General features: G+C 40.7%; 3 protein-coding genes and 1 long non-coding RNA gene across 19 annotated transcripts; all 4 read left to right on the plus strand.

Annotated features, from left to right (window-relative positions):
• The first annotated feature begins 1,591 nt into the window (after nt 1–1,591).
• Nucleotides 1,592–4,419, plus strand: LOC136263085 (uncharacterized). Of its 9 annotated transcripts, none has more exons than XM_066057555.1 (14): nt 1,592–1,858; nt 1,984–2,334; nt 2,387–2,421; nt 2,721–2,791; nt 2,841–2,896; nt 2,954–3,027; nt 3,084–3,198; nt 3,259–3,306; nt 3,357–3,478; nt 3,529–3,651; nt 3,702–3,824; nt 3,875–4,002; nt 4,053–4,182; nt 4,240–4,419. In XM_066057555.1, exons 1-5 carry the CDS (start codon nt 1,793–1,795, stop codon nt 2,849–2,851), a joined length of 534 nt encoding a protein of 177 aa, XP_065913627.1. In that variant the 5' UTR covers nt 1,592–1,792; the 3' UTR covers nt 2,852–2,896; nt 2,954–3,027; nt 3,084–3,198; nt 3,259–3,306; nt 3,357–3,478; nt 3,529–3,651; nt 3,702–3,824; nt 3,875–4,002; nt 4,053–4,182; nt 4,240–4,419. The 9 variants fall into 9 exon arrangements, 8 of the variants coding, with proteins under 8 accessions (XP_065913627.1, XP_065913629.1, XP_065913626.1 ...); XM_066057561.1 differs by having other exon boundaries at nt 1,599–1,858; nt 1,984–2,141; nt 2,219–2,334; nt 3,084–3,306; XM_066057557.1 differs by having other exon boundaries at nt 3,084–3,306; nt 3,863–4,002.
• Nucleotides 4,420–5,094: 675 nt separating this feature from the next.
• On the plus strand, nt 5,095–6,006 carry LOC136264713 (uncharacterized). The gene has a single exon (XM_066059490.1). The coding sequence runs from the start codon at nt 5,095–5,097 to the stop codon at nt 6,004–6,006; it is 912 nt and encodes a 303-aa protein (XP_065915562.1).
• Nucleotides 6,007–6,105: 99 nt separating this feature from the next.
• On the plus strand, nt 6,106–7,472 carry LOC136264714 (uncharacterized). Its single transcript, XM_066059491.1, has 3 exons — nt 6,106–6,730; nt 6,985–7,308; nt 7,354–7,472. Exons 1-3 carry the CDS (start codon nt 6,106–6,108, stop codon nt 7,470–7,472), a joined length of 1,068 nt encoding a protein of 355 aa, XP_065915563.1.
• Nucleotides 7,473–7,520: 48 nt separating this feature from the next.
• Nucleotides 7,521–24,126, plus strand: LOC136263086 (uncharacterized). Of its 8 annotated transcripts, none has more exons than XR_010704452.1 (8): nt 7,521–8,417; nt 8,478–8,700; nt 8,755–8,863; nt 8,911–9,003; nt 20,246–22,937; nt 22,996–23,037; nt 23,093–23,325; nt 23,378–24,126. It is a non-coding gene; the product is annotated as an uncharacterized lncRNA (long non-coding RNA). The 8 variants fall into 8 exon arrangements; XR_010704456.1 differs by having other exon boundaries at nt 23,382–24,126; XR_010704454.1 differs by having other exon boundaries at nt 7,522–8,417; nt 20,246–22,804; nt 22,910–22,937; nt 23,093–24,126.
• Nucleotides 24,127–24,662: the final 536 nt, after the last annotated feature.

Genomic DNA, 24,662 nt, shown 5'->3' on the forward strand with positions numbered 1-24,662 from the left:
CCAGCATTAGCTAGCACCGGGTTAGCTAGTACTTTCATGGCTGGAGAAATCTTTGAGGTCCTCAGCCCAAAAAATAAATTGGTCACCCTACCACTATCATAGTAAAACCATTGCTAGATCCACCACGAAAAATGAGACATTTAATCGTCTTTGAGCAAGGCCATTTTAACGAAGGCGCAAATTGGGTGTGGGTGGGCAATTCATTACATTCTGTTCGCCGTTTATAACTATCACTGGCAAACTAATGCATATACAATATCAAAGAACGTATATATTTAAACAGTTGCATGATACTTATAGACTGTTTTTTCACTGTCAACCATTTCTTGTGCGTGGGTGGCCCACCACCCCTCCCCTCCACACTCTCCCACCCCCTATATGATATACGTGCTATATAGGTGAGCATATAAAAGTTGCTAAAATTAACAGGTTTTTGAAGAATCAGTTTTAAAAAAAAAATTCTAATTGAACAAACAGTACATTTTCATACTATAGCTGAATGACATTAAAATACATTAAATTGTTCTGATATGGTGTGCCATAGGTGCGAGATTTTCGTTGGACATCACTAGTGTAGAGAAATAAGGCGACAAGGCCCCTACCACTTGCAAACACAACCACCACATGTGTACAAAACACTACAAAACACAGTAAGAAAACGGGAAAACATAATCACGATACAGCAACGAACAAAACAAGTCTAGCTACTGATTATACCTCAACATTAGGGTACTGTTAAACTTTACTCGATCAATCAGATAGGTGGTCAGAAATCCCTTCTCAGCTTGCTTCGCATCCTAGCGGCTTGCCAGCGCACGTGATCATCGAATACCCACAGTTGTAAAGTTTTGGAATGGGGGTACCATGGAAACAAAATTTAAGACAGTGCTACGCCGAAGGAAAACGTCTTGTGTGGCGAAATAAATTGCAAAGAGGAGCAAGGCACATTAGGGTTGTAATAAGGCGACCGTGTCGCTAGTTCTTATTATACGGCATTGGCCGGCGGCGAGCAGAGCCGGCTGTGCTGGGTTAGCGGTGAAGAGTGACTGGCCACATAAAATGGACAACGATAGAGTGATATCATATGAGTGCTGTACTGAAGTAGCTGCCTGTACTGCAAAACTATATTGCAATGCCCTATTTTATCTGCATCCGTCATGGCGGCAGGCGCCGGTTTGAACCTACTCTGACTCAGACCGCAATTAGTTTTACTAGCAGCCAGGGTGCACTGAGACATATTGTGTATTGTGCATGTTGTGTTACCTCAGGAATGTACATAGGAAAAGGCAGTATAAATTGGCGAAGAAATTATGTTTTGGGAGATTTGGCCTGGAGAGTCGAGTATGTATGTAGTTTGGGAAATTGCAGTTGTTTTACTGCGCACATCAATAAATCCCAACAGATAGGGTCTGCAATATACCAGACTAGCAGTTTACTCTTTTTAAAGTTCAGCTCCCACACCCAGGAATTAAGTACAGAATACCCTTTGTGGAAAAGATTTTATATTTTATTCAACCTTATTTTAGGAGGAACAAACTTGACTGCTCTATTGGAGTTGAAGTTAGGTGACTGCTTTATTGGAGTATCTCAGTCTTTTGCAGTATTCTAAACACTGTTCAAGGATACCAATTCTTTTGCATAATGCTAGTGGCATAACTACCATTGAAGCAACCTCATTTTTATTTGTGTTATTTCTGTTTTGTAGAACTACGTTACTGGCAGATGAAGTTAGATGACACGGATAGTATTCTGTTGAGATATTACATTCTAAAAGCAAAAGGCTACTAGTTGGATGTTTTCGGAGAATGTTTTCATCTCACTGATGCCTCCTCAGCTCCGGCTATTAGACATACTACAGGTCTGTTGGTAATATATCTAAGTTTCTATTGTACAGTAATATTTGCTTTATGTTGTAAGTGTTGTTGATGTATGCATGTTCTCTTGAAACTGTCAGTATGAGTTCTGGCCTACTTTGTACTTTAGTTTCCATTCTTGGCATCTTCATTTCCTCATACAGTAGTAGCAGCATCTGTTGAACTACTATTGCAAGTTACTATAAGTTATATATGGGATATGAATTATGTATTTTTACTGATGAATGTTGTTACTTATATTATTAGCAAGAGCCAGAAGAATTCAGGGTTATTTTTGTTTGGAACTATATTAGTTGCTCTATTCTATGTAATGGACTTTACCCAGTACATGTTTATATACCCAGGTTGCTGTAGAGATGTTAACCCAATGGTCCGTTGCTGGCTGTACCTTCAGTGTATTATTTCAGGGTACTTTGTCGGAGTGGCTGCATGTAGCTACAGCTGGGATGCTATAACACAGGTTAATTGGAGATTTGTATTGTTGAGACACTTCTTGTTTTACGCAATTATAGGGATCTTTGTACTTTAGGATACCTACATGCAGAAGGTATGTATATGCATATCTGTATAGCAGGTTTTTATTGAGGAGGGAGATTTTGTGGATTGGCAGCTGTCTGCAAAGAAAAAATTTCCCCTTGAAATTCACAGCTTGATCAAAATAGCATTGTACAAGTATTAGTGCATCCTGTAGAAGTGAAATTTTTCCCTCTTGAAATTTTGGATGGTGGCGATTTGCAATATATTTCCCCCTCAAAAAATCCCACTATATGGTTGCAGTTATTATATTTTCTTCTAATTGTAACATGGTAGATGTGAATTCCTTTACCTGGTACTTGTGTACTCTAGCTGGTTAACCATTAGAAGTCGTACAGGAACACAGGAAAATAAGATACCAATCTACTTTATGATGGAAAGTGGTACGTTGTCTGTATAAGGTAATATATTTGTTTTCATACTGTATTATAGGAGCGATGTGATATACTGCATGAGACTAATCATGACAAAACACGTCTAAAGATGCTGTAAGCCACTTTGTTTACATGACCTCTACTGTGTTACTACCTTGTGCTACTCGGCAGCTTGAAACAAGAATTCAGGAGGCCAGTCAATGTTCAAGTTGTGAAGTAACCAGCTTGCAGTTACTTCATGAACTGTAAGTTTGTAGTCAAACTGTTTAAGTGCTTCGTAAATGCAACTATGTATTGGTAGGAGGAATGTAGAAGCTGTTCAAGTGAAGACAATGTACAATGAGAAAACACATGAAAAAATGTGCTCCAGGACGTGTACTGCACGGATTTCCGTGCATATACAGGCAGCGAAATCAGTACGTGATTGCACGGATTGGCTATTGCCACGGAGTATAAGCGGATTTCCGTTGTTGCAGGAACTGATATCGTTTATGTCATCTGTTTTGTCTCCCTTCTGGAACAAAGTAAGTGTTAAACTTGTTCTACTCTATATTCCATACTGTTTTTAAAATAGATTTGATTGTGGTGTGTGCTATTCTGCTAATGTCAGTGAATAGCAAGTTGGTTTCTACTTTCCATCACCAAGTGTGGACTTGAAGATTTTACATCATCTGTTTTGTCTCCCTTCTGGAACAAGTGAGTTTTAAACTTGTTCTACTCTATATTCCATACTGTTTTTAAAATAGATTTGATTGTGATGTGTGCTATTCTGCTAATGTCAGTGAATAGCAAGTTGGTTTCTACTTTTCCATCACCAAGTGTGGACCTGAAGATTTTACATCATCTGTTTTGTCTCCCTTCTGGAACAAGTGAGTTTTAAACTTGTTCTACTCTATATTCCATACTGTTTTTAAAATAGATTTGATTGTGGTGTGTGCTGTTCTGCTAATGTCAGTGAATAGCAAGTTGGTTTCTACTTTTCCATCACCAAGTGTGGACCTGAAGACTTTACATCATCTGTTTTGTCTCCCTTCTGGAACAAGTGAGTTTTAAACTTGTTCTACTCTATATTCCATACAGTTTTTAAAATAGATTTGATTGTGGTGTGTGCTATTCTGCTAATGTCAGTGAATAGCAAGTTGGTTTCTACTTTTCCATCACCAAGTGTATTGTGGACCTGAAGACTTTACATCATCTCTTTTGTCTCCCTTCTGGAACAAGTGAGTGTTAAACTTGTTCTACTCTATATTCCATACTGTTGTTTAAATAGATTTGATTGTGGTGTGTGCTATTCTGCTAATGTCAGTGAATAGCAAGTTGGTTTCTACTTTTCCATCATGATCACCAAGTGTGGACCTGAAGACTTTACGTCATCTGTTTTGGCTCCCTTCTGGAACAAAGTAAGTGTTAAACTTGTTCTACTCTATATTCCATACTGTTTTTTTTTTTTTTGTTAGATTAGTCTCCATGTGGCTGTCTGGGTGCTGTGTAATGTTCCACAGTGTTTGATTCCCCACTGTATATATGGATAGCAAGAAGTGTGCTTTTCTCCCCCTCTTCACATTGCCAAGTGCTGACTAATTGTGAACTATTTTTTTCCTGTCAAATTTGTTTATAATAAACATTTCCGGATTTAGCATTAGCGTTTACGGAATACATAAATGGGGTGTACGGAGGGTACATGCTTGTATTTGTCCTGAAGACTTGACTTACTTAGTATGTATGTAACATTGTATTGTGGGTTTGTAATTAATATTGCTCATGTGTATGTAGTGCGTCATTAAGAATAGTGTGAACACGTTGTCGCTGTATTGTTCTACGGTCGGTATCCTTCGTGTATCGAGTTTGATGCTGTAACCATTGTCCGCACTTCATACTAGTGTTTGCCTCCTTAAAACTGCCATTGCGGACATATCAGGAGACTCAACTACCATTGAAGGCCACATTCTCTTTGATGAAGGGGCCCAATGCTCATTCATTACTCAAGAGTTAGCTAACATGCTGCAACTGACACCAACCCGTCATGAGCTCATCACAGTGTCATCATTTGGGGCACAGGTCTCCATGCCTACTAGGTTTGCTGTGACATCAATCTCCATTCATACATTGAATGGTGGCCAGATACCTATCTCAGTCCTGATCGTACCCAAGCTAACTGCACCTGTTTGAAACTCCATTCGAACCCATCTTGATCGATTTCCCTATCTCCGAGGACTTACGTTACATTGGCTCATCCAATCACTAGTGATGAGAATTTTCATGTATCAGTACTTGTAGGTGCAGATTATTATTGGCAATTCATCCAGGACCATATGCATGTGGTATGTGGTGATGGACCAACTGCTGTCCAATCCAGATTGGGGTACTTACTCTCTGGCCCACTTCCTTCACCACAACTGGCTGACACAACCAGTCTTCATGTGTCCATTTTGTCCTGCACTACAGAGGGTGCTACACCCAGCAGGTTCTGGAATATGGAGTCCACAGGAACTACATGCATTACGGAGACATCAGATGCTGATTTTTTACATAAGTATATGGCCACCAAGATAACAGTACAACCAGACGGGGCCTATAGCCTCAAGTTTCCTTGGAAGGATTCCCATCCTCCCCTTCCCTCCAACTACACTGTTTGTTACAGAAGAACCAGATCCATGGTTTATCGGCTGGCAAAGACACCAAAACTTCTAAGGATGTATGATGCCATCATCAAGGAACAAGGGACTAGAGGATTCATTGAGAGAGTAAACGATAACTGTGAAAGAGGATCTGTCCATTACATCCCACATCATCCTATCCATAAAGAATCTTCAACAACCCCAATTCGCATTGTTTTCGACTGCAGTTGTAAACCATCTGCAGATTCACCTAGCTTGAATGACTGTTTACATCCCGGTCCACCATCTGTCAATGATCTCTGTTCCATTCTTGTTAGATTCCGACAGCACAATGTTGCCTTCTCATCGGACATAGAAAAAGCTTTTCTACATGTCCACTTGGACGAAGAAGACAGCGATTTTACTCGTTTTCTGTGGCTCTCGGATCCGTGTGATGTAAGCAGTCCCCTCATTGCCTTTAGATTCCGGGTTGTGTTGTTCGGGGCCACCTGCTCTCCATTTATGCTGCAGGCCACACTTACCTATCATTTGACTCGTAATGGTTCAAGTATCTCTCAGGATCTTCTTCGTAACCTATATGTCGACAATGTAGTCTCTGGCTGCTAGACAGAAACTGCTTCTTTAGATTACTTTGTACAATCAAGATCAATCTTAAATACTGCCAACTTCAATCTGCGATCCTGGGCCTCCAACAATACCCAGCTGATGAACACTGCCAAACAACACCAGGCTGCCGAAACAAACAATCCAGTAAACGTCCTTGGCTTGTGGTGGGACACCCATTCAGATTTAATCTACTCGTCCCCCAAGCCTATTGCTTCACTCACCACTACAACAACCAAACGAGACATACTAAAATGGGCTTCTACAATCTTTGACCCTTTGGGACTTATCTCACCCGTGACCATCTCTGCTAAATTTTTCCTTCAAACTCTATGGCAACAACACATCAATTGGGATACCAATCTGAGTGAGGAACTTAATAAAACATGGAATCAAATCTCCCGTGATATAGTACAAGCCACAGCACTACCATTTCCTAGACAGTGCGCCTCCTCACCAACAACATCGGAGCCAACCTTGCACATTTTCGTGGATGGCAGCCCTCGGGCATATGGTGCAGCTGTATATCTGCAACAAGGGACCAATTGCACACTAGTAATGTCCAAGTCTAGAGCTGCGCCGCTTAAGAAGCATTCTTTGCCAAGGCTAGAATTGATGGCAGCTGTTGTTGCTGCACGGTTGTGCTCATTTGTTAAAACATCACTCAACACCATCACTAATCTTGTCCTATGGTCCGACAGTCAAATTGTCCTCTCATGGATATTCAGTGAGAAAAAGCTGAAACCCTTTGTCAGCAATCGAGTAGCTGAGATATGCTCCGTCTCAACCACGTGGAGGTATTGTCCATCGGTGGATAATCCAGCAGACCTTCTCACCAGGGGCATCACATATGACCAACTACATAATTCCACCCAGTGGACCCATGGACGGTCATGGCTAAGCTCACCTTCACAATGGCCAACGTGGCATCGGCTAGAAGTTCTGCATGTGGTGGGCACATACATAATGCACCCCTTGCAGAACTAGCAAGATTCCCATATCTTCTCCCTTCTCATCACTACTTCACAGAGCTTGTCATCAGGAATGCTCACAAAACAAACTTTCACAGTGGAGTTAATGCAACCCTTGCAATTGTATGGCAGACATACTGGATTCCATCAGCTCGTCAGCGTATCAAGACCATATTAAGGAAATGTGTCATCTGCAGAAAAACATCTGGGAAACCCTATGCCATGCCAGAACCACCTCCACTCGTGAAGTCGAGAGTCAACCAAACAGATCCCTTCCAAGTAACTGGGGTTGATTTTACTGGGGCACTATTCGTACGGACACCAAGTGGTGAACGTAAAGTGTACATATGTCTGTTCACTTGTGCCGTTTCTCGTGCAGTTCACCTCGAAATTGTTACTGTCAGACAATGGCTCTACCTTCATAGCGGCTGCGGAGGAACTGAAGACTCTGTTTCAATCTGTGGAACTGGCAGAAACCCTCGCACGGAAAGGTACTGAATGGAAATTTATCCCAAAACGTGCCCCTTGGTTTGGGGGTTTTTGGGAGCACCTCATAGGCTTGACAAAGACCACTTTAAAGAAGACCTTGGGCAGGACACATGCTACACTGGAAAGCCTCCAAACGATTGTGGTCGAAATTGAAGCAATCCTCAATGACCGCCCTCTGACCTATGTGTCATCCGATGCCAGAGATCCCGAGCCAATAACCCCATCACATCTGCTCCACGGTAGAAGGATTGTTGCACTACCGCATTCAACTACTGAAGATGAAATCCAGGATCCTGACTTTGGAGACAATTCAGAGATTAGAGGCAGAGCTAAGAAACAAGCTCATATCATCAAACACTTTCAGAGCCGCTGGAAGAGTGAGTACCTCACAGCTTTGAGAGAAGCACACCGAGCATGTGGCAGTAACACTCAACAAGTTAAGACGGGGGATGTTGTTTTAATCCACGACGACACACCAAGAATCAACTGGAGAATGGCAGTGATTGAATCTGTAAACAAGGGGGGAGACGGAATAATCCGTTCTGCAAACATTCGTACCACAACTGGGAAAACAAATCGTCCCATCACTCGTTTATATCCCCTTGAGTTGACTGCAGAGGAAACAAGCACACATGTGCAGAGTGACCAAAATCTGGGACAACCTGCAACTAACGTTCCTGTTCATCGGTCAGTACGAGATGCAGCCAAGAGAGGGCAGTGCCAGATGAGACAATGGATTGATCTTCTACGTGCCCCCCCGGAAGATGTCCTGAAGACTTGACTTACTTAGTATGTATGTAACATTGTATTGTGGGTTTGTAATCTAATATTGCTCACGTGTATGTAGTGCGTCATTAAGAATAGTGTGAACACGTTGTCGCTGTATTGTTCTACGGTCGGTATTTTTCGCGTATCGAGTTTGATGTGCTGTAACCAGGATACCTTCTTCTACAGGTAAACCCTCTATCCCAGTCAGTATTCTAGTGGCGGTGTATGTGTGGATTTTTAACGTAGTTGGGCAGCAGCAATGCGGAATTATGGCGGGTATGGATGCGGACAGGGTCCGTGCAGGATGTCTCAGAACGTATGCTGAACGGCGACCGCACCGTGTACTTCGCGGATTCTGCCTAATCACTGCCATTCCTTCACTCGCGGCCGCCGTTAACCACTAGAATGGACACCACCCACTAGCGCAGTTTTTCCTGTGAAAGGTGTACAAAGCATTGTACCATACTTGGTATGTGAATAGATTCATGCATACCAATTGTTCATGCTTTGTTTTCACCTGTAGATTTACCCTGTATTACTACCCCTGTAACAACCAGCAGCTTGAAACAAACAAGAAAGATTGCTTGCTCTGCCTGTTCCATCCAATGAAGACTTACAACATACCATGCATGGTATGTGTATAAATTTATACATGTCAATTTTTCATGCTTTCATGTAGGCACACCAATCAGCAGCTTGAACAAGAGTGATCCACCCTTTCCCACCTCTGACTCTGTGCAATGAAGACCTACAACAATTGGTATCATACAAGGTATGTAAATATATTCATGCATGGGTACCAGTTGTTAGTGCTTTTTCTGAACTACACCGGCTTTAAGTAATAGCACCTCCCAAAGCACTTCTGTTTTAACAGTGATATATATATATATATATATATATATATATATATAAAGTCGAAGAGAGAGAGAGAGCAGCAACTACAGTAGGCAGTCTGGAGCTTAATATTACATATAAGGGTTATGAAAGGTGGTGAAAAAAGTAAAACCCGTCCAGGTCCACTTCGTCAGCATTGATGTTACTAGTAGGCGCATATCAATTGTAACGTTCAGTCTTGCAGTAGGTAAGCAGCACTCAAATACTTTAACAACAGCAATTACAACCATAACCAAAATATATCTTGCAATACACGTGTCTCCAGTGTCTATCACCAGCCTATTTACACTTAGCTATATCTGCTGTCCAAGCTATATTACGCTATAATACATGTACTACACTTTCAAGAAGACGTCTCGGCTTGAACTTAACTATGTGGTACAAAATCATTATAACGTGCAGGGGGTTGTCGGGAGTCTCTCAGGATACCTTCTAGGTGGGGGTAAAGGTGACACAGCAGTCGATAGAATAACCAACGTATAATTTATCATTAACTTGCAGCTCATCATAATCAATGAGCTGCAAGTTAGTCCCAATACTTGGCATCCGTACTTGTTCATCATCTACTGACCAAGATGACTGCTCCACATTCTTCTGCTTTGTGTTAGTTACCTCGTTGGTATTGTCCTGCACACGGATGTTGCTAGGGCAAGGCTGGCTTCAGTCTGTCAAAGTGAACAACTTTGCATTGCCTTTTCCCATCAACTTGCTTGATTCTGTATGTAGCCTCTCAGATCTGCTTGAGCACTTGGTAGGGTCCTGTCCAGGGATGGTGGAGTTTGCGATGTTGGCCTCTCTTCACAACTGATGAATGTAGCCACACAAGGTCCCCTCTCTGGTATGGGTCTCCATGTAATTTCTTATCATAATACTCCTTTTGGCGCATATGTTGTCTACCCATCTGTTCACGAGCCAAATCAAATGCTGAGGTCAGCTGTTTCTTCAATGTGGCTGCATACTCATTAGGAGATTGAGATTCTGGTTTGCTGGTTCCAAACATTATGTCAACTGGCAAGCGTGCCTGCCTCCCAAACATCAGGTAGAAAGGTGTAAATCCGGTAGAGAGGTGTATACTGGTATTATACGCCATGCATTCCTTGCGTATATGCTGCTCCCAGTTGAATGGGTGTTCCTTAGAGCATGTTGCCAACATGCCTTTCAACAAGGCCATCACACTGCGGATGGTATAGGGTCGTCCTGGTTTTACGTATGTTCAACAGTTTGCAGACCTCGGTAAGCAGTTCTGATTCAAATTGATGGCCTTGGTCTGAATGTAACTGTTCAGGTACTGAGTATCTCAGAAATACTTCATCCACTAGTCTAATTGCCACTGTCTGTGCCTCCTGGTTGGGGATAGGTAGAGCCTCCATCCACCTTGTAAAGTAGTCACCGACCACCATGACATATGAATTTCCACTGTTACTCTCAGGAAGAGGACCAAGAAGGTCTACTGCCATTATCTGTGTTGGATAACCAGCAGTTATGGTACCCAGTGGTGCACGTCATCTTGGTGCTTGTGACTATCTAGTAGCACACTCTGGACATGTTTGGCACCGGTCTCGCACAGCATTAAAGTGTCCTGGCCAATAGTATCTCTCTTTCAATTTATTAAGGGTCTTATCTTGGCCTAAGTGGCCTCCTCCTGTACCTTCATGTAATTCCTTCGAAATTAATTGTTGCAAGGACTGAGGAACAATCAATTGAAGCCAACTGTGGCTCTCTGATGGGGTGTGGTAGTGATGCCATAGTACTCCTTCTTGAACAACAAGTTGGTCCCACTGTTGGTGAAGCCTTCGGTAAGAGGGACATTGACTTCGAGCAAACTCAGCACTAGGCTTTTTGTCTGTTTCCTTTGCCTGTAGTATTCCACCAATACTTCCATCCAACAGTTGTGTTTGATGTAGATCTTCAGCTGTGTGGTTATCTGTAAGATTGGCAGCTGACACTTGAAGCTCTTCGGGATTACCTTGCACAGGTGGTATCACAGGGTCTGTGGTGACATGTGATGATCTTCCACATTGACGACATGGAATTCTGGATAATGCGTCAGCATTATTGTGTCTCCTCCCTGGACGATGGATGATGGTAAACTGAAACTCCTGAAGTTTCGCTAGCCACCGAGCCAACTGTCCATCAGGCTCCTTGAAGTTTTGGATCCAGGTCAAAGCTCCATGGTCTATACGGATCATAAAAGTATGTCCCAGTAAGTATTGCTTAAATTGCTGCAGAAAGGTCACAACTGATAGTAACTCCCTTCGTGTAACACAATAGTTTCTCTCAGCCTTACTGAGACATCTGCTGGCATACTCAATCACTTGTTCATCACCATTCTCGTTGACCTGAGAGAGTACTGCCCCAATAGCTTGGTCACTAGCGTCAGTGTCCACAATAAAAGGTCTGGACCAGTCAGGTAGAGCCAGGATGGGTGCTGATGTTAAAAGAGATTTTAAAGTATTAAAGCAACTCTGGCATTGGTCTGTCCATAAAAATGGTACCCCTTTCTCAGCAAGCTTGTGTAAGGGCTTAGCAACCGCAGCAAAGTCCTTGACAAATCTTCTATAATAATTAGCAAGCCCTAAGAACTGCTGGACTTCTTTCACTGATCTTGGAGTAGGCCATTCAGTTACTTTCGAAGTCTTGTCAGTATCAGGATAAATCCCATCAGGAGAGATGATATGCCCCAAAAATGTCACTTTATGCTGGAGAAATTGGCACTTGCTAGGGTGTAGCTTAAGCCCAGCCTGTCGTAGATGATCCAGAACTTGTTGAAGATTGTGCAAATGCTGGTCAAAAGTCTTCCCAAAAATAATGATGTCATCTATGTATACCAGGCATGTATTCCACTGAATACCTGCTAACACCAGATTCATTAGTCTTTGGAACGTTGCCGGGGCATTGCACAAGCCAAAAGGCATTACATTAAATTCAAATAGGCCTTGTTGGGTGCAAAAGGCTGTTTTCTCCCGGTCACTGGGGTTCACTTCGACTTGCCAATACCCGCTCTTCAAATCTAAGGTTGAGAACCATGATGAACCTGCAAGGGTATCAAAGGTGTCATCTACCCTTGGCAGGGGGTACGCATCCTTTCGTGTGACTGCATTGACTTTTCTGTAATCTATACAGAATCGAATTGACCCATCCTTCTTTTGGACTAAGACAACAGGTGATGCCCATGGACTCTTTGATGGGGAGATGATCTTCTTGCTTAACATATCCTCAAGTAATTGTTCTACCTTTTCCCTACTTGGCACAGGCACCCGACGAGCTGCTTGGCGGATTGGCGGGGCATCTCCTGTATCAATATGGTGGGAAAGCACCTGTGTATGACCTAAGTCGTTAGGACCAGAAGCAATCACATCAGAATACAGTGACAGCAATGCTAGGAGCTTGTCTTGCTGGGTCTGGCTAACATCATCTGGTAATTGATTAATACTGTCTTTGTAGACTGGTACAGAGGTATTACTGCTAGTAACTGCATCAACATTTCCCACAACATTAACATTTCTTTCATCAACAGTTTCTGCATTTGCCAGCTTGGTTCCTCTGTACAGTGTCACTGGTATCAGGTCTGTATTGATCAGTCTCACAGGCACTAGCTTGGTCTGTGGTGTGACTACTGCCCTAGCTACAAATACTGGACTCTGCACCCACACCACCATCCAGGTAATGCCATTAACTTCTTGCTTCTCTGAACATTCAATTCGTCCCATGACCTCTAGCTCACTAGCAGGAGGTATGACAGTTGTATCTTGTAGGACTACTTTCCCCAGGAGTGAATCTTTGGGAGAGAGGCATGGTACCAATGGAATACAGGTTTTGTTGTTGACACACAGCTTCCTTTGTCCCAGGTCAAGAACGCACTTGTGAGAATCTAAGAAATCTAGTCCGAGTATTGCATCTGCAGTGATGTTGTCAGCAATGATCAACCTGTGTTGAAATTCAAGGCCAGCAATAGTCAAAGGGAAGGTACTTGCTCCACGTACCTTGAGTGGTATTCCATCTACCCCAACTAGTTTCTGGTGAATTACTGGTTCCACAATGATGTTCCTTTGGCCAACTTTATCCAAAACATCTCCATTCACTAGGGACACTCCTGCACCAGTATCAACCAAACAGGATATTTCCATTCCAGCAACACAAACAGGCAAAAAATAACTGGACACACTGTTTATTGTAATGGTTGCCACATCACTGCTCCTACTGCCTGTTTCACATATTGTCTTAGTGTTGGCCTGACTCTCAATCACACTATCAACATCCTGATTACACTTACTACAAATGTGCTTTGGGAACTGCTCATTTGCATTAACACATTGTGGTGGCAAATGCTCTGTGTGTGGTTCCTTTGCAAAATACTCCAGTCTTTCTACTTGGCTTGTAAGGTATTGGATCTGTTCGAGTATATTCACTTGGGAAGACTGGATTGTAGTCAGTAGTAATGGGACCTCTGTCTGTTGCCGGGTAGGCAGTTGTTTAGGCAAATATGATTCCAATTGCATGGTGATTTCCACTGCTTCAGCTACGGTCGTAGGGTGTGTTTGTTTTACTCCCACTGCTATTAACGGTGATTTCAGCTGGTCCAAGTAGTGACGGAGTGCAAGATGCTCCTGCGCATTCGCTTGAAAGTCAGGATAAGCTCTTTGTACTAGCAATCGAATATCATCGCCATAATCAGCCCAACTTTCCGTGCCACTTTTTAGTCGACCGACAAATTCTCGTTTGTACAACTCCCTTTTGCTAGGGTGTTCGAAGCGATTACGAAGTGCCGCTTTTGTCAGTTCATAGGATGCCTTGGTCACGTGCGATAATTGCCTGAATGCGACTGCAGCTTTGTCAACCAATTTAACGCGCATCCACATTAGTTTTTCATTATCTCTCCACCCATGTATCGCTGAAATACTTTCAAAATGGCTCACCCAGCTGTCCCAGTCTTCCATTCCAGTAAAGTTCTGTGGCAGTACTGTGACTCCATCGTCCAATGCTAGGTTCCGTGAGGTGTACATTTCTGTTCCTTCCGATTGTAGTCCCAACTCTCCTCCGGTCCTCTGTCCGGTCTCGGTCAACTCAAACGTTAGAGACATCATCAATCCTGCAAGAAGGGGACAGAGAACAACGCGTCCAATACATTCAGGCGGATGACCTTATCGGGTACCGTTAATATATCCACGGTACCACGGTTTGTTGGTTCAGACGAGTAGTAATCCTGCCTACTACGCCAGTGTTGTAACGTTCAGTCTTGCAGTAGGTAAGCAGCACTCAAATACTTTAACAACAGCAATTACAACCATAACCAAAATATATCTTACAATACACGTGTCTCCAGTGTCTATCACCAGCCTATTTACACTTAGCTATATCTGCTGTCCAAGCTATATTACGCTATAATACATGTACTACACAATGTAAGGTTTAAACTCTAATTATTGTGTACTTTTAATTGTTGCATCATATTAATAATACATGTATACTGACTACCAGCTATTGCATTCAGTCTTCACAGTCGTCACTTTGGGAGCCATCATTCTTTTTCTTTTTCTTCGATAGTAGTTTCAGTACCAAATCAAGACTTTCAGCTAGTCCTTTTGTATGAGTTTCGACCATACCGATCTTGTCCTCTAGATCAATCTTTATGGCTATTAAAAAAAACAAAAACATAATAGCAACGGTGTACATCCAACTTGTACCTTGCAATTTTTCGGTCAAACGTACTTCTAGTTGCCGCATCTCACAGCGTCTAAAAGGGCCAGACACTTCCATCAATTACAACTAATCAAAAAAAAATCAGGTAATTATGAGCTTGTGCTCCCATATAATAGCGTTCTTATAAGTAATGTACAATTCTTCAATAAGTTTACATGAATGTAGCATATAGTAGTTGTCTCTGTTTTGTCTCTACTCATATAGTAAGCTATATACCATACCATGTATACTAGGACACTTGGTTCTTGTAAACTGCTGTAGTAATGATGGTGGACGAGTGGACAGCATTTCTCTTAATACTGTTATTAACTCATACACAATTTTGAGTTTGGCCTTTACTTCTATAAAAAATACCATGTAATCTAGGTGAGTATCACACCCTACCATTGTACCAACACTACCTGCTGGTAACTGCACTTGTTTTTGTACTATTTAAATGTTACAAAATCTATATAAGTCATATTGTAAGCTACAAAATCTATCTAACTCATATACAGTAGTAAGTACATGTTTCCTCATCACAATACTCAAGATAATCTGGTATGTGACCCTTGTCTTCCTTCTTGTGTATGCTGATGCACTGCAGTAGAGCTAACTCTTGTGAGATAGTTTCTTTCTGTTGTGATGAACAGGATTTCATTTCATCATACCTATTGTGCAGCGTATTACATAAGGTTGCCCCTCCAAAGCGATAATACACATCTTCTGTATCCTCGGAGGATGAGATGTCTTCTTGTGTCTCTGCTGTAATAGCTGTGTGACACTCTCAAAGCAATTCGTCAAACAGGCAGCTACAAAACAGCGTCGGTTTGGCTTCTGACGTTAGTAGTGAATTTGCAATACGAAATTTTATCCACTTGGAGCGAACAGCCACTACTTCAGTGGCCAAGGGGTCTGATGGATGAAGGCCTATAAGTGATAACTGACAGTTCTTGTTGACTAATAAGCAACCACAGTGCCTTTGCTATTTTATCTGAAATTGCAGGTGCTTTTTCCTTCAATGTTGAGCACTCTTCATAAAGCCTAAGGAAAGTCTCCTTCAAATGGTGAGACAAAACAACTCAGTGTGCTGGGAATCACAGACGTACAAACTTGTTTCAGCCTGGGGTTGTAAGTTGGCAATTGTTTTGCCACATTGATTAGAGATACAGTAGTGGTCACCTCAGGCTTTAATGCAACAAGACGTTTTGTTACACTCAGTTTCTCCTTTTTATTTAACGCCTTTCGTTTACGACCTGTAGGCTTTGCATGAGACATGGCTTTAGCTTTTTGTTTCGTCACTTCTCGTACTGGATTTATTTCGCCTTGCTTGTTGCTACCTTGAGGTGTCTCTTCCACATGAGCTTCCTCACCAAGTTCTTCATCTCGCGATCATTCCACATGGAGCCGTGTTGAATTTTTCTCCACATCTACTGGACTTGTCTATGGAATTCTGGTTAATTAGACGTCTCCTCTTCGGATGTGTAAGGCAAGGTTCCTCCTGTTCTTCCCAGGGTTCTTCCTCACTAAATATCAGTGTGTCTTGGTGCCACATCATCGATAAAAGCACTTTTATGTTAGGACACGCGTTAGGTGTGTGCCACTTGCAACAAGTCAGTCTGACCATTCTGCTATTGTCACCAGAAGGTGTTAAAATCACTACAAAATGCAGTGCGTTTGGCTTACACACTGGCCGTTAGACACTCTCTTCTCCCCCTCCTCAAATATTATGAACTCTTGGTAAAATTGAAGCATTATTAGCACTGGACAATATGATTGGCACTGCATATGACAAGTTGCATAGGTAGATAATTTAACATTTCCATGTTTTACTTTCACAGGACTTCTATTTTAACAGCGTAGCATGCGTGTTCATATGTGCGTGTACGTGCTCCGATAGTCACTGGGCTGCCATGATAAGACCTGGCTCTTATGCAGCAATCCTGTTAAGATATTACTGATGCTATAATCTCTTTGATCTCTTCACAGTTTTTTACTACTGACCTCTCAATAAGATCTGATTTCTTCCCTGAAATTGGAGCACCACGGCAAACCAGCCACCTTTTCAGCTGCACCACAGTCAGTTGGTTCGGTGGCTTTCCATTAAGTGAGGCACCAGGAATATCAGTCTCAGTCAACATCAAAATATCGCCATTCGGAAGCTTGTTACAATCATTTGGTGCCTTCTTGGTGGGCGGTCTATGCTTCACTTCTTCATTGCAACCGAATTCGCCGTCATTGTCTTCGGCACTGTCATAATCGCCAACATCAACTGAGCAGCCTCGTGCCTCTCGCGCTGTACAGTAGGAATAAATTAATTCGCTATACCATGGTGCTGTTTTACCTGTAGAAAGACTCTTAATATCTTTCTTAATATCTTCCACTACTACGGAGATATTCTCCAAATCGCTCGAATCTTCCATTGAATCAGTTCACGTGTCCCCCTACTAAAGATGCCATTTTTATTTGTGACGTAATTTCGGATAAGGTCCATAGGCGTTTATGGACTCGACATGGGTGAACAAAACGATAGCTAACCCTTTAGGCTATACGGTATAGCGATACCCTCAACGTACAGCGTGAGCTGACGTGACACCCCTTTGTTAATGTACCCTTATTATGTACTTTTGATAATACATTATATATTATTGTTCAGACAGCCGGTCCTTTCTGAGTTATTTTCTCTTTCAGCTGTGATAGTAGTACCAGTAGCCGGGTAACATTCTCTGCAATTTCATCAACCTGTTTTTCGAGTAACATGAGCCTCTCGTCAACATCATCTTTCATATCTATTAAAAAAAAAAAAACAGCAACATAATAGCAACAGTGTAGCTACACCCAACTCGTACCTTGCAACTTCTGTAGGACCCTGCATTCAAGTAGTCTCGCGCAGCCAGACCACTATTTCTCCCAACGGCACTTATCGATTAGAGATTATAAGCGCCTGCTCGAAATAGGGTCTGGTACACTTCCAATAGGCCAGTTGCAGAGGAGGTTGGACGCGATTTAAGCGCCCCTAAAACAAATTAAGCGAAACTCGTTTTATAGAAGAGGTTTATACATCTATCTCAGTTTAATTCGATAAAGTATCATTGTTCTTATTATAGAATACGTACGTGACAATTCTGGAGAAGTTCTACACACCAAACCGCAACTTATTAATTTCACCCCAATCACCAAGCGCTTTTATAAAACAAAGTACATCATCTTGAAGCTTACGTGAAGCACCATCCGAATATCTAACCAACCCCAGTCAACCCCATCGTTTTTCAAATTTGTACTATGACTATTGAGGGTCATGTGAAGTACCAAAGAAAAGAATGCAATTTAGGGTAATATATTTATGTGGCGCTTAGAGCGCGTCCAACCTCCTCTGGGCCAGTTGTGACAGCACCTCGATTAGAATTTATAGGTGTTGATAATGCACCCTTAAAATTTAAATAAAAAAGAACCAGCATGCAATGGCGAATTCTTACGTGTGCTTGTTAACGCCTTTTCGAGCGGTGTAATCGACACTTCATATTCCTGCCGGGTGCTGTCACAACTGGCCCATTGGAAGTGTACCAGACCCTATTTCGAGCAGGCGCTTGTAATCTCTAATTGATAAGCACCGTGGGGAGAAATAGTGGTCTGGCTGCGCGAGACTAGCATTCAAGCTGGCACACTTCACACCGCCTAATTGGGCCGGATTGTTCCGCCATCACACAAATCACTCAAAATTTGAAGTAATTATGAGCTTGTGTTCTTAGGCTAAGCTTTTATACCAGCAGCCGATTGACGTCACACCATAGATCACCCGCTTAACAAATAAGCGCCCTAGTCATATCCTGGTTACGCGCCCCGTCTCGAATGGCAACTATGGAACACTAGGGATGCGGTGATTATGCCAGCATAATTTCGGGCATAATAGGTATGTGTGGGAATCAGGAATTATGCTAGCATTTTGAGGTGATTATAAAGCTTTAGCAATAGGAAAATCTGCAGATTACACAATTTCGTTTCAAAAGATCAAGATAGCTACTCTAATAGAGCAGTCAGAAACTCTAATAGAACAGTCACTGAATATTATTTACTCTAATAAAGCAGTCACATTGAAATCAATACTCTAATACAGCAACCAGCTAAAGAATTTATTTGAAGCTTAAACATTACTGAAAATGGTCTGATACAGCAATAAGCTGGCATTATTAGCCAATTATGGTGGCATAATTTTGGGAATAATGGGCAATTCTCAAAGGCATAATAGGTCATTTTTTGAGCACTGCTCAAAAGCATAATGCTCAATTTTTGGAACATAATAGCCTCATGCCTATGGAACACCAAGTGTGACAAAAATCATACTATGGTGTAGTATTAGTGTCAAAATAGTATGGTGTAGTATTAGTGTCAAAATAGTACAGTATATTTTGGTACAGTGTAATTTTTTGTGTGGGTGAAGCCAGGTGTTGAAATTATAATGAGTTGCACAATTGATTTTTGATGGGTGATGGAATATTTATGAGGGTGGTATAAATAAATTAAAACTGCACATTGATTAATTTCCATAGGGCGATGAATATTTCTGAGGGCGGTATGATTACTTAAAGGGCTGCAATTTTTTTTGATGAGGTCGATTCAATATTAATTTTGACGAATTTGGTCCTGTGAGTGCAGTAACCGAGGCAGTAACATCTTGAATGCAAAAAGTAACCAAAGTGGCATGCTGCATGCAGTGATTGCTCTGTTAGAGAGTTTTGTACTGATGAATTCAAATGTCCAGCACTCTACATGACATACATGTACCAATGGCAAACATGCATTACAGCTGTATGTGTGAACATTCTGCATGGAATATAGCTACATACATAGTGTACAATGACAGTGTATTGGTATATACCGTTTGTCTTTGGTTTCCACTACACTACTCTGTTTCTTGAGTTCTGGTCAACTCTTTAAGGGTCATGTTCCAGCTTCAACTTTCTATTATTAATATAGATTCTGTTTTATATAAATTTCATTTTGTATATAGCTTTAGACCATAACGGGTGTAGTTATATATTGATGTAACTGAACCGAGCTATATATCCCCACAACCAATTCAGGTATAGCTTATATATGTGTAATTGCCAATTTATTTAGCATGTAGTTAATGTGTTCCAGTGATACATGTATGGCTAACAAGCATCTTTCTGTTGCTTACTGACCATTTGACAGAATGCTAAAGCAGTGAGATCATCTTCAATTAAAAATAGTATAAGATACTGCTGCAGTGAAATTCACAACTTTGTTGTACTAGTGTGTGGTAAGAAATTTCCAATACCCATCAAACACTCTAATAGAGCAGTCATTAAAAATGGTTAATATATTGCACTGCTATATGTACATGTCATACTTCCTTAAACTAACTTGCATGCATGCATATATACTGTATTTACTGCTATACAACCTCTTTTGTTCTGCAGGTGGCTATGAGTAAATTAATGCACTGTGATTGGCTAATGTTTGGCTGAAGCTAACAAACTGACAGTCTGCTGATGGATTATAGACTAAACAATGTGTTTTGCATAGCTATATATATATATACATACCAGTGGCGTAGCCAGGAAAAAATTTTTAATGAGGCAAAATTTATGCATTGACCTAATTGAGAGGGTCTGCTTCTGACTCAACTGATTCACAAATACTTTCAAGTATGGGTGGTGTAGCATTTGGAGGTTGACTATCTGGTTGGAAGGCAGAAAGTGTTTCAGAAGACTTAGCATTTTTCTATGTGTCATAAGTAATGCTCCAGCTTACTTAATGCTACAGTTTACCATGCTACAATTATTTTAGACTAGTTTAATTGCACTCAACACAACTTACTCTGGAGATATTTTGAGTGGTCAGGACTGCAACGGAGGTCATAGTCATGCACACTAGTACTATACTTTTTATTTGATCTGATGTGATGTTTAAGTAAAAGATTATCTCTTTCATGTGATGCTCAACTGCATGAGCTAAGCATGTCAAGCTAGGGAGTCTGGGGGAATGCTCCTTCAAGGAAAGTTTTAAAAAACAAAGCTATGTTTTGAAATGGCATGTGGAGGCTAATTTTTGATTGTAGCTGCTATTAATGTATGATATGCATGATCAATTAGCTCAATGCAATGCCATGAAATTGACTCATTGGAACTTTTGTAAAGACAGTTAACATAAATGTAAATGATTTAGACCAAGCAGTGTAATGAGAACAGTGGTTATAATCTGTATACTGAATGCTCTATTAGAGTATCTCGATCTTTTTACAAATTCTGAAGTGGTCCAGCACTGTGTCACCATGGGTTCTAGCCCTGCTTAGTACTAGTCATAGATTCTATTATGTGTGGTACAGTAATGCTATCTATTAGGCCCCTATTTGGTGATTATTAGTTTCTCATCCACAGCCCGCATCCTTCTTAGGCTACCGCATGGTAAGCCATTATTAACTCTGTGCATGCTCGGAAGAACACACAGGAAAAGTATCTGAGGAATAGTATGTAGTGTTTTGCAGATCATTTTTCTGTGCTATAAAACAGTAGAATTATGCATAACATTTTACTGAAACAAACCACAGTAATATAGTGCAAACAATTTCACAGGACATTAAACAGTACTGGGGAATATAGTATAAAATACTACATGATATTTCATTGTGGAATTATGACAAAAGAATATTGCGAGTAATTCCACAATGTATTCTCACTTTACAAATAGTGATATAATGACTAAAATAGTGTACTTTATTTCACAGTGAATTTTAGTGCATTGTAAAATGCTTTGTAGAATTCTATTACTGCATGTATGTGTTCATCTGATCATGAGGCTTTGAATATTAATTATCTTTACAACATCAACACACACAGAGCTATAATCATTTATTATAGTAGTTCATCCAACTTGCATGGACTGTGGTAGTATGCAAATCATCGTGGACTTGTGATTTCATCACTGATTAAAGACTGGGTGTATAGGGCTGTGATGAACCAACAGCAGCAAAGCACCTTTGTATAAGCTGCCATGCACAATCCAATCCAAAGTAAATGATCACTAAACAATGTGCATGCTACTGCATGTGGACAGAGTCACCAACCGAAAACTGAACTTCCTGGCTTTATACACCAGTGTTCTGAAACTTCACAAGATGGTAAATATTCAACCTTCCATTCAAATCCCAATATGAGTATATTCCAAAAAGCATCAACTTTTATAGAAAGTAACATGATTCTAGCATATGTGCATGGCATTGCATTGAATGAACAACTGAATGCAATCATGAGAGTGTATAAGTATGCACACAAAACATGATTGTTTGATCAGGTACCATCACCATTAGCTACAATTGTTGGCTTTTGTCCACACCATAGTCAACTTCAGACATTGCTGTCAAGTATGGCCATGGATATTATATGCTACCTATGGTAAGGCATACTGACTGGTTATGTTGCATGGTTGATTCCTTGGTTCTCCAAATCGTCAGTCTTAGAATGGTGATAAAGACTCGTGTAAAAGTACTTTCTATTAGTGTTAGTATTGTAGTGATGTGATCCCTACACACGCCATGTCCACTTGCCTCATCTACAATAAATAATCAGGTCATAGACGATCTGTACGCATGCGCACAGAGCATACATGTATTCCGAGATGTATTTTTGTGAAACTTCTTCCTGTTTTCATTTCCAAACACTCTGAAATGTCTCTGCACGGACTGAAAACATCTTGCTGTTTGCATAAACCATCACCAAAGGCTTCCAGAACGACGAACTTCCGAGAGTCGAGCAATTCACGTGGTCGTCACCATGACAGTAACCACGTGATAGAAACGGCGGGAACTCAGTTCAAACTGATGAAGACGTGGACGTTGTGCAGGATGTTTGAGAGAAGGCCTAAGCTTCACGAGGGTATTCTTTTAAGTCTGGGCGTTTTGATGGCATAAGTAAAGGAGATGTTATAGTTTTTCAGTGATGCCAGCCGGGATAAAACTGGCCGGGCGGCACTTTAGAGAGGTAAGTTGCAATTGTGACTGAACGATGCAATTCAATCTAATTTTTATGCATACATGCACTTTCATTTGTATAACTGAAAATTTATTGTTAATGGTAACCCTATAGAATGGCTGCCATTGAAGTAACACAACAGGTGAGGTGATAGCTAGCTAATGCCTAACTTGTATGGTTGTCGAATGTAAAAATTTTAGGTTGCAGTGTTGGCTAACCAACTTAAGGATCCACTTCATCTGGTAAGCGAGCACATCAGTTTCTATTATTGTGTATGCATAGTATGTCATTGCATAGATACTATAGTACCTATGGTCATTGTAGTGAGTCAAAATAAAATCTGTTTGGTGTGGGTGTACAAAAACCAGAAGAATGCTTTGATCTGGAGTGTATTTGAAACTATTGAAGTGTGTAGATGTTCCATTGAAGGAGTCTCCGTCAATTAATAATTTATACCCAAATGAGTGTTCTGAATAAAAAATCTAGAACAATGGAAGGATTTCAGCACGAATAATGGTTGTCTAAACTTTGTGAGTTATTATTTAATTATATGCACAGCTGATTATATTATTATACTGCAAGGAAGAGCTATATTTCTGAGGCTATGGCCAATTTGCTGAAGATTTTTTATTCGAGCCACACATTTGTAACAATTGGGATTTGTATGTGGAGAATTCTTCGGATGATCCAGATGGAACATTGTTGACTACTAAACAGACAAAACATTTGTTGATTACTAAACAGACAGAACTCTTGTTGATCTCTTCACAGATGGAACATTTGTTGATCACTAAACAGACGGAACATAATTTTACTAAATTTGTTGATCACTAAGCAGATGGAACATTTGTTGATTACTAAACAGACAGAACATTTGTTGAACACTAAATGGACAGAAATTTGTTGAACACTATACAGACGGAACATTTGTTGAACACTAAACAGATGGAAATTTGTTGATCACTAAACAGACAGAACATTTGCTAATCACTAAACAGATGGAACATTTGTTGAACACTAAACAGATGGAAATTTGTTGATCACTAAACAGACAGAACATTTGCTAATCACTAAACAGATGGAACATTTGTTGAATACTAAACAGACGGAAATTTGTTGATCACTAAACAAATGGAACATTATTTTGGTGATCTCTAAACAGACGGAACATTTGTTGATCACTTAACAGACAGAACATATGATTACTAAAGGACAGGACTATAGTTATGTACTGATGCAGGACATGTTGTATTACTGTATGCTTTTAGTTTTGGTTGTATTTTTGTAAGTTTTTTGTGTCATGAAAAATTATAACAAAATTAGTAGTAAAACTGCAATGGGGAATTCTTCAATGGTTTTATAGAAAATTTAACAAATGAAATACAATAAGTTTGTCAGATGATTTGTGATAAGATTCACAGAAAAATGCATTGCAAATTCTATAAACAATTCTACAATAAGTATCACAATAGATTCCTTAGGTGATATTACTTGCTATAGTGTATTCAATTGGCCAACAATTTCATAGAGTATGTGGATAGTCATATTTGTTGTAAAATCTTGCATATTATTTATCAGTAACTTTTCCTGTGGTAGAATCAGCTGGAAAAGGAAATGTTTGTAGTAAGAAAGAAAGACAATCAGTTGGGCAAGGTCTATACATCAGTGTGTTAATATTATAAAATAATGGCATAATGGTAATACCCTCCCGCCCGCATAATATTTAGAAAGGCAGCAGGCTGGATGAGAAACTAATAATCACCACTGAAATAGGGGCCTTATAAACGTTTAAGTATCCGGGTTGCCAAAGCTTAGGCCTGCTCAGCCTGTCAGTGTTAAGCATTTTTACCGAGGCGGCTGCCTCGGT

Source organism: Dysidea avara, chromosome 8 (assembly GCF_963678975.1).
Source record: "Dysidea avara chromosome 8, odDysAvar1.4, whole genome shotgun sequence".
Classification (NCBI taxonomy): Eukaryota; Metazoa; Porifera; class Demospongiae; order Dictyoceratida; family Dysideidae; genus Dysidea; species Dysidea avara.

Coding starts and splice junctions, on each gene's coding strand:
- LOC136263085 (XM_066057557.1), top strand. CDS start 1,793: ATGTTTTCGGAGAATGTTTTCATCTCACTGATGCCTCCTCAGCTCCGG. Junction 1,859..1,983: donor GGCTATTAGACATACTACAG/GTCTGTTGGTAA, acceptor TTTGTACTTTAG/TTTCCATTCTTGGCATCTTC. Junction 2,422..2,720: donor AGGATACCTACATGCAGAAG/GTATGTATATGC, acceptor TGTGTACTCTAG/CTGGTTAACCATTAGAAGTC.
- LOC136264713 (XM_066059490.1), top strand. CDS start 5,095: ATGCATGTGGTATGTGGTGATGGACCAACTGCTGTCCAATCCAGATTG.
- LOC136264714 (XM_066059491.1), top strand. CDS start 6,106: ATGAACACTGCCAAACAACACCAGGCTGCCGAAACAAACAATCCAGTA. Junction 6,731..6,984: donor TGTCCTCTCATGGATATTCA/GTGAGAAAAAGC, acceptor CACCCCTTGCAG/AACTAGCAAGATTCCCATAT. Junction 7,309..7,353: donor ACGGACACCAAGTGGTGAAC/GTAAAGTGTACA, acceptor TTTCTCGTGCAG/TTCACCTCGAAATTGTTACT.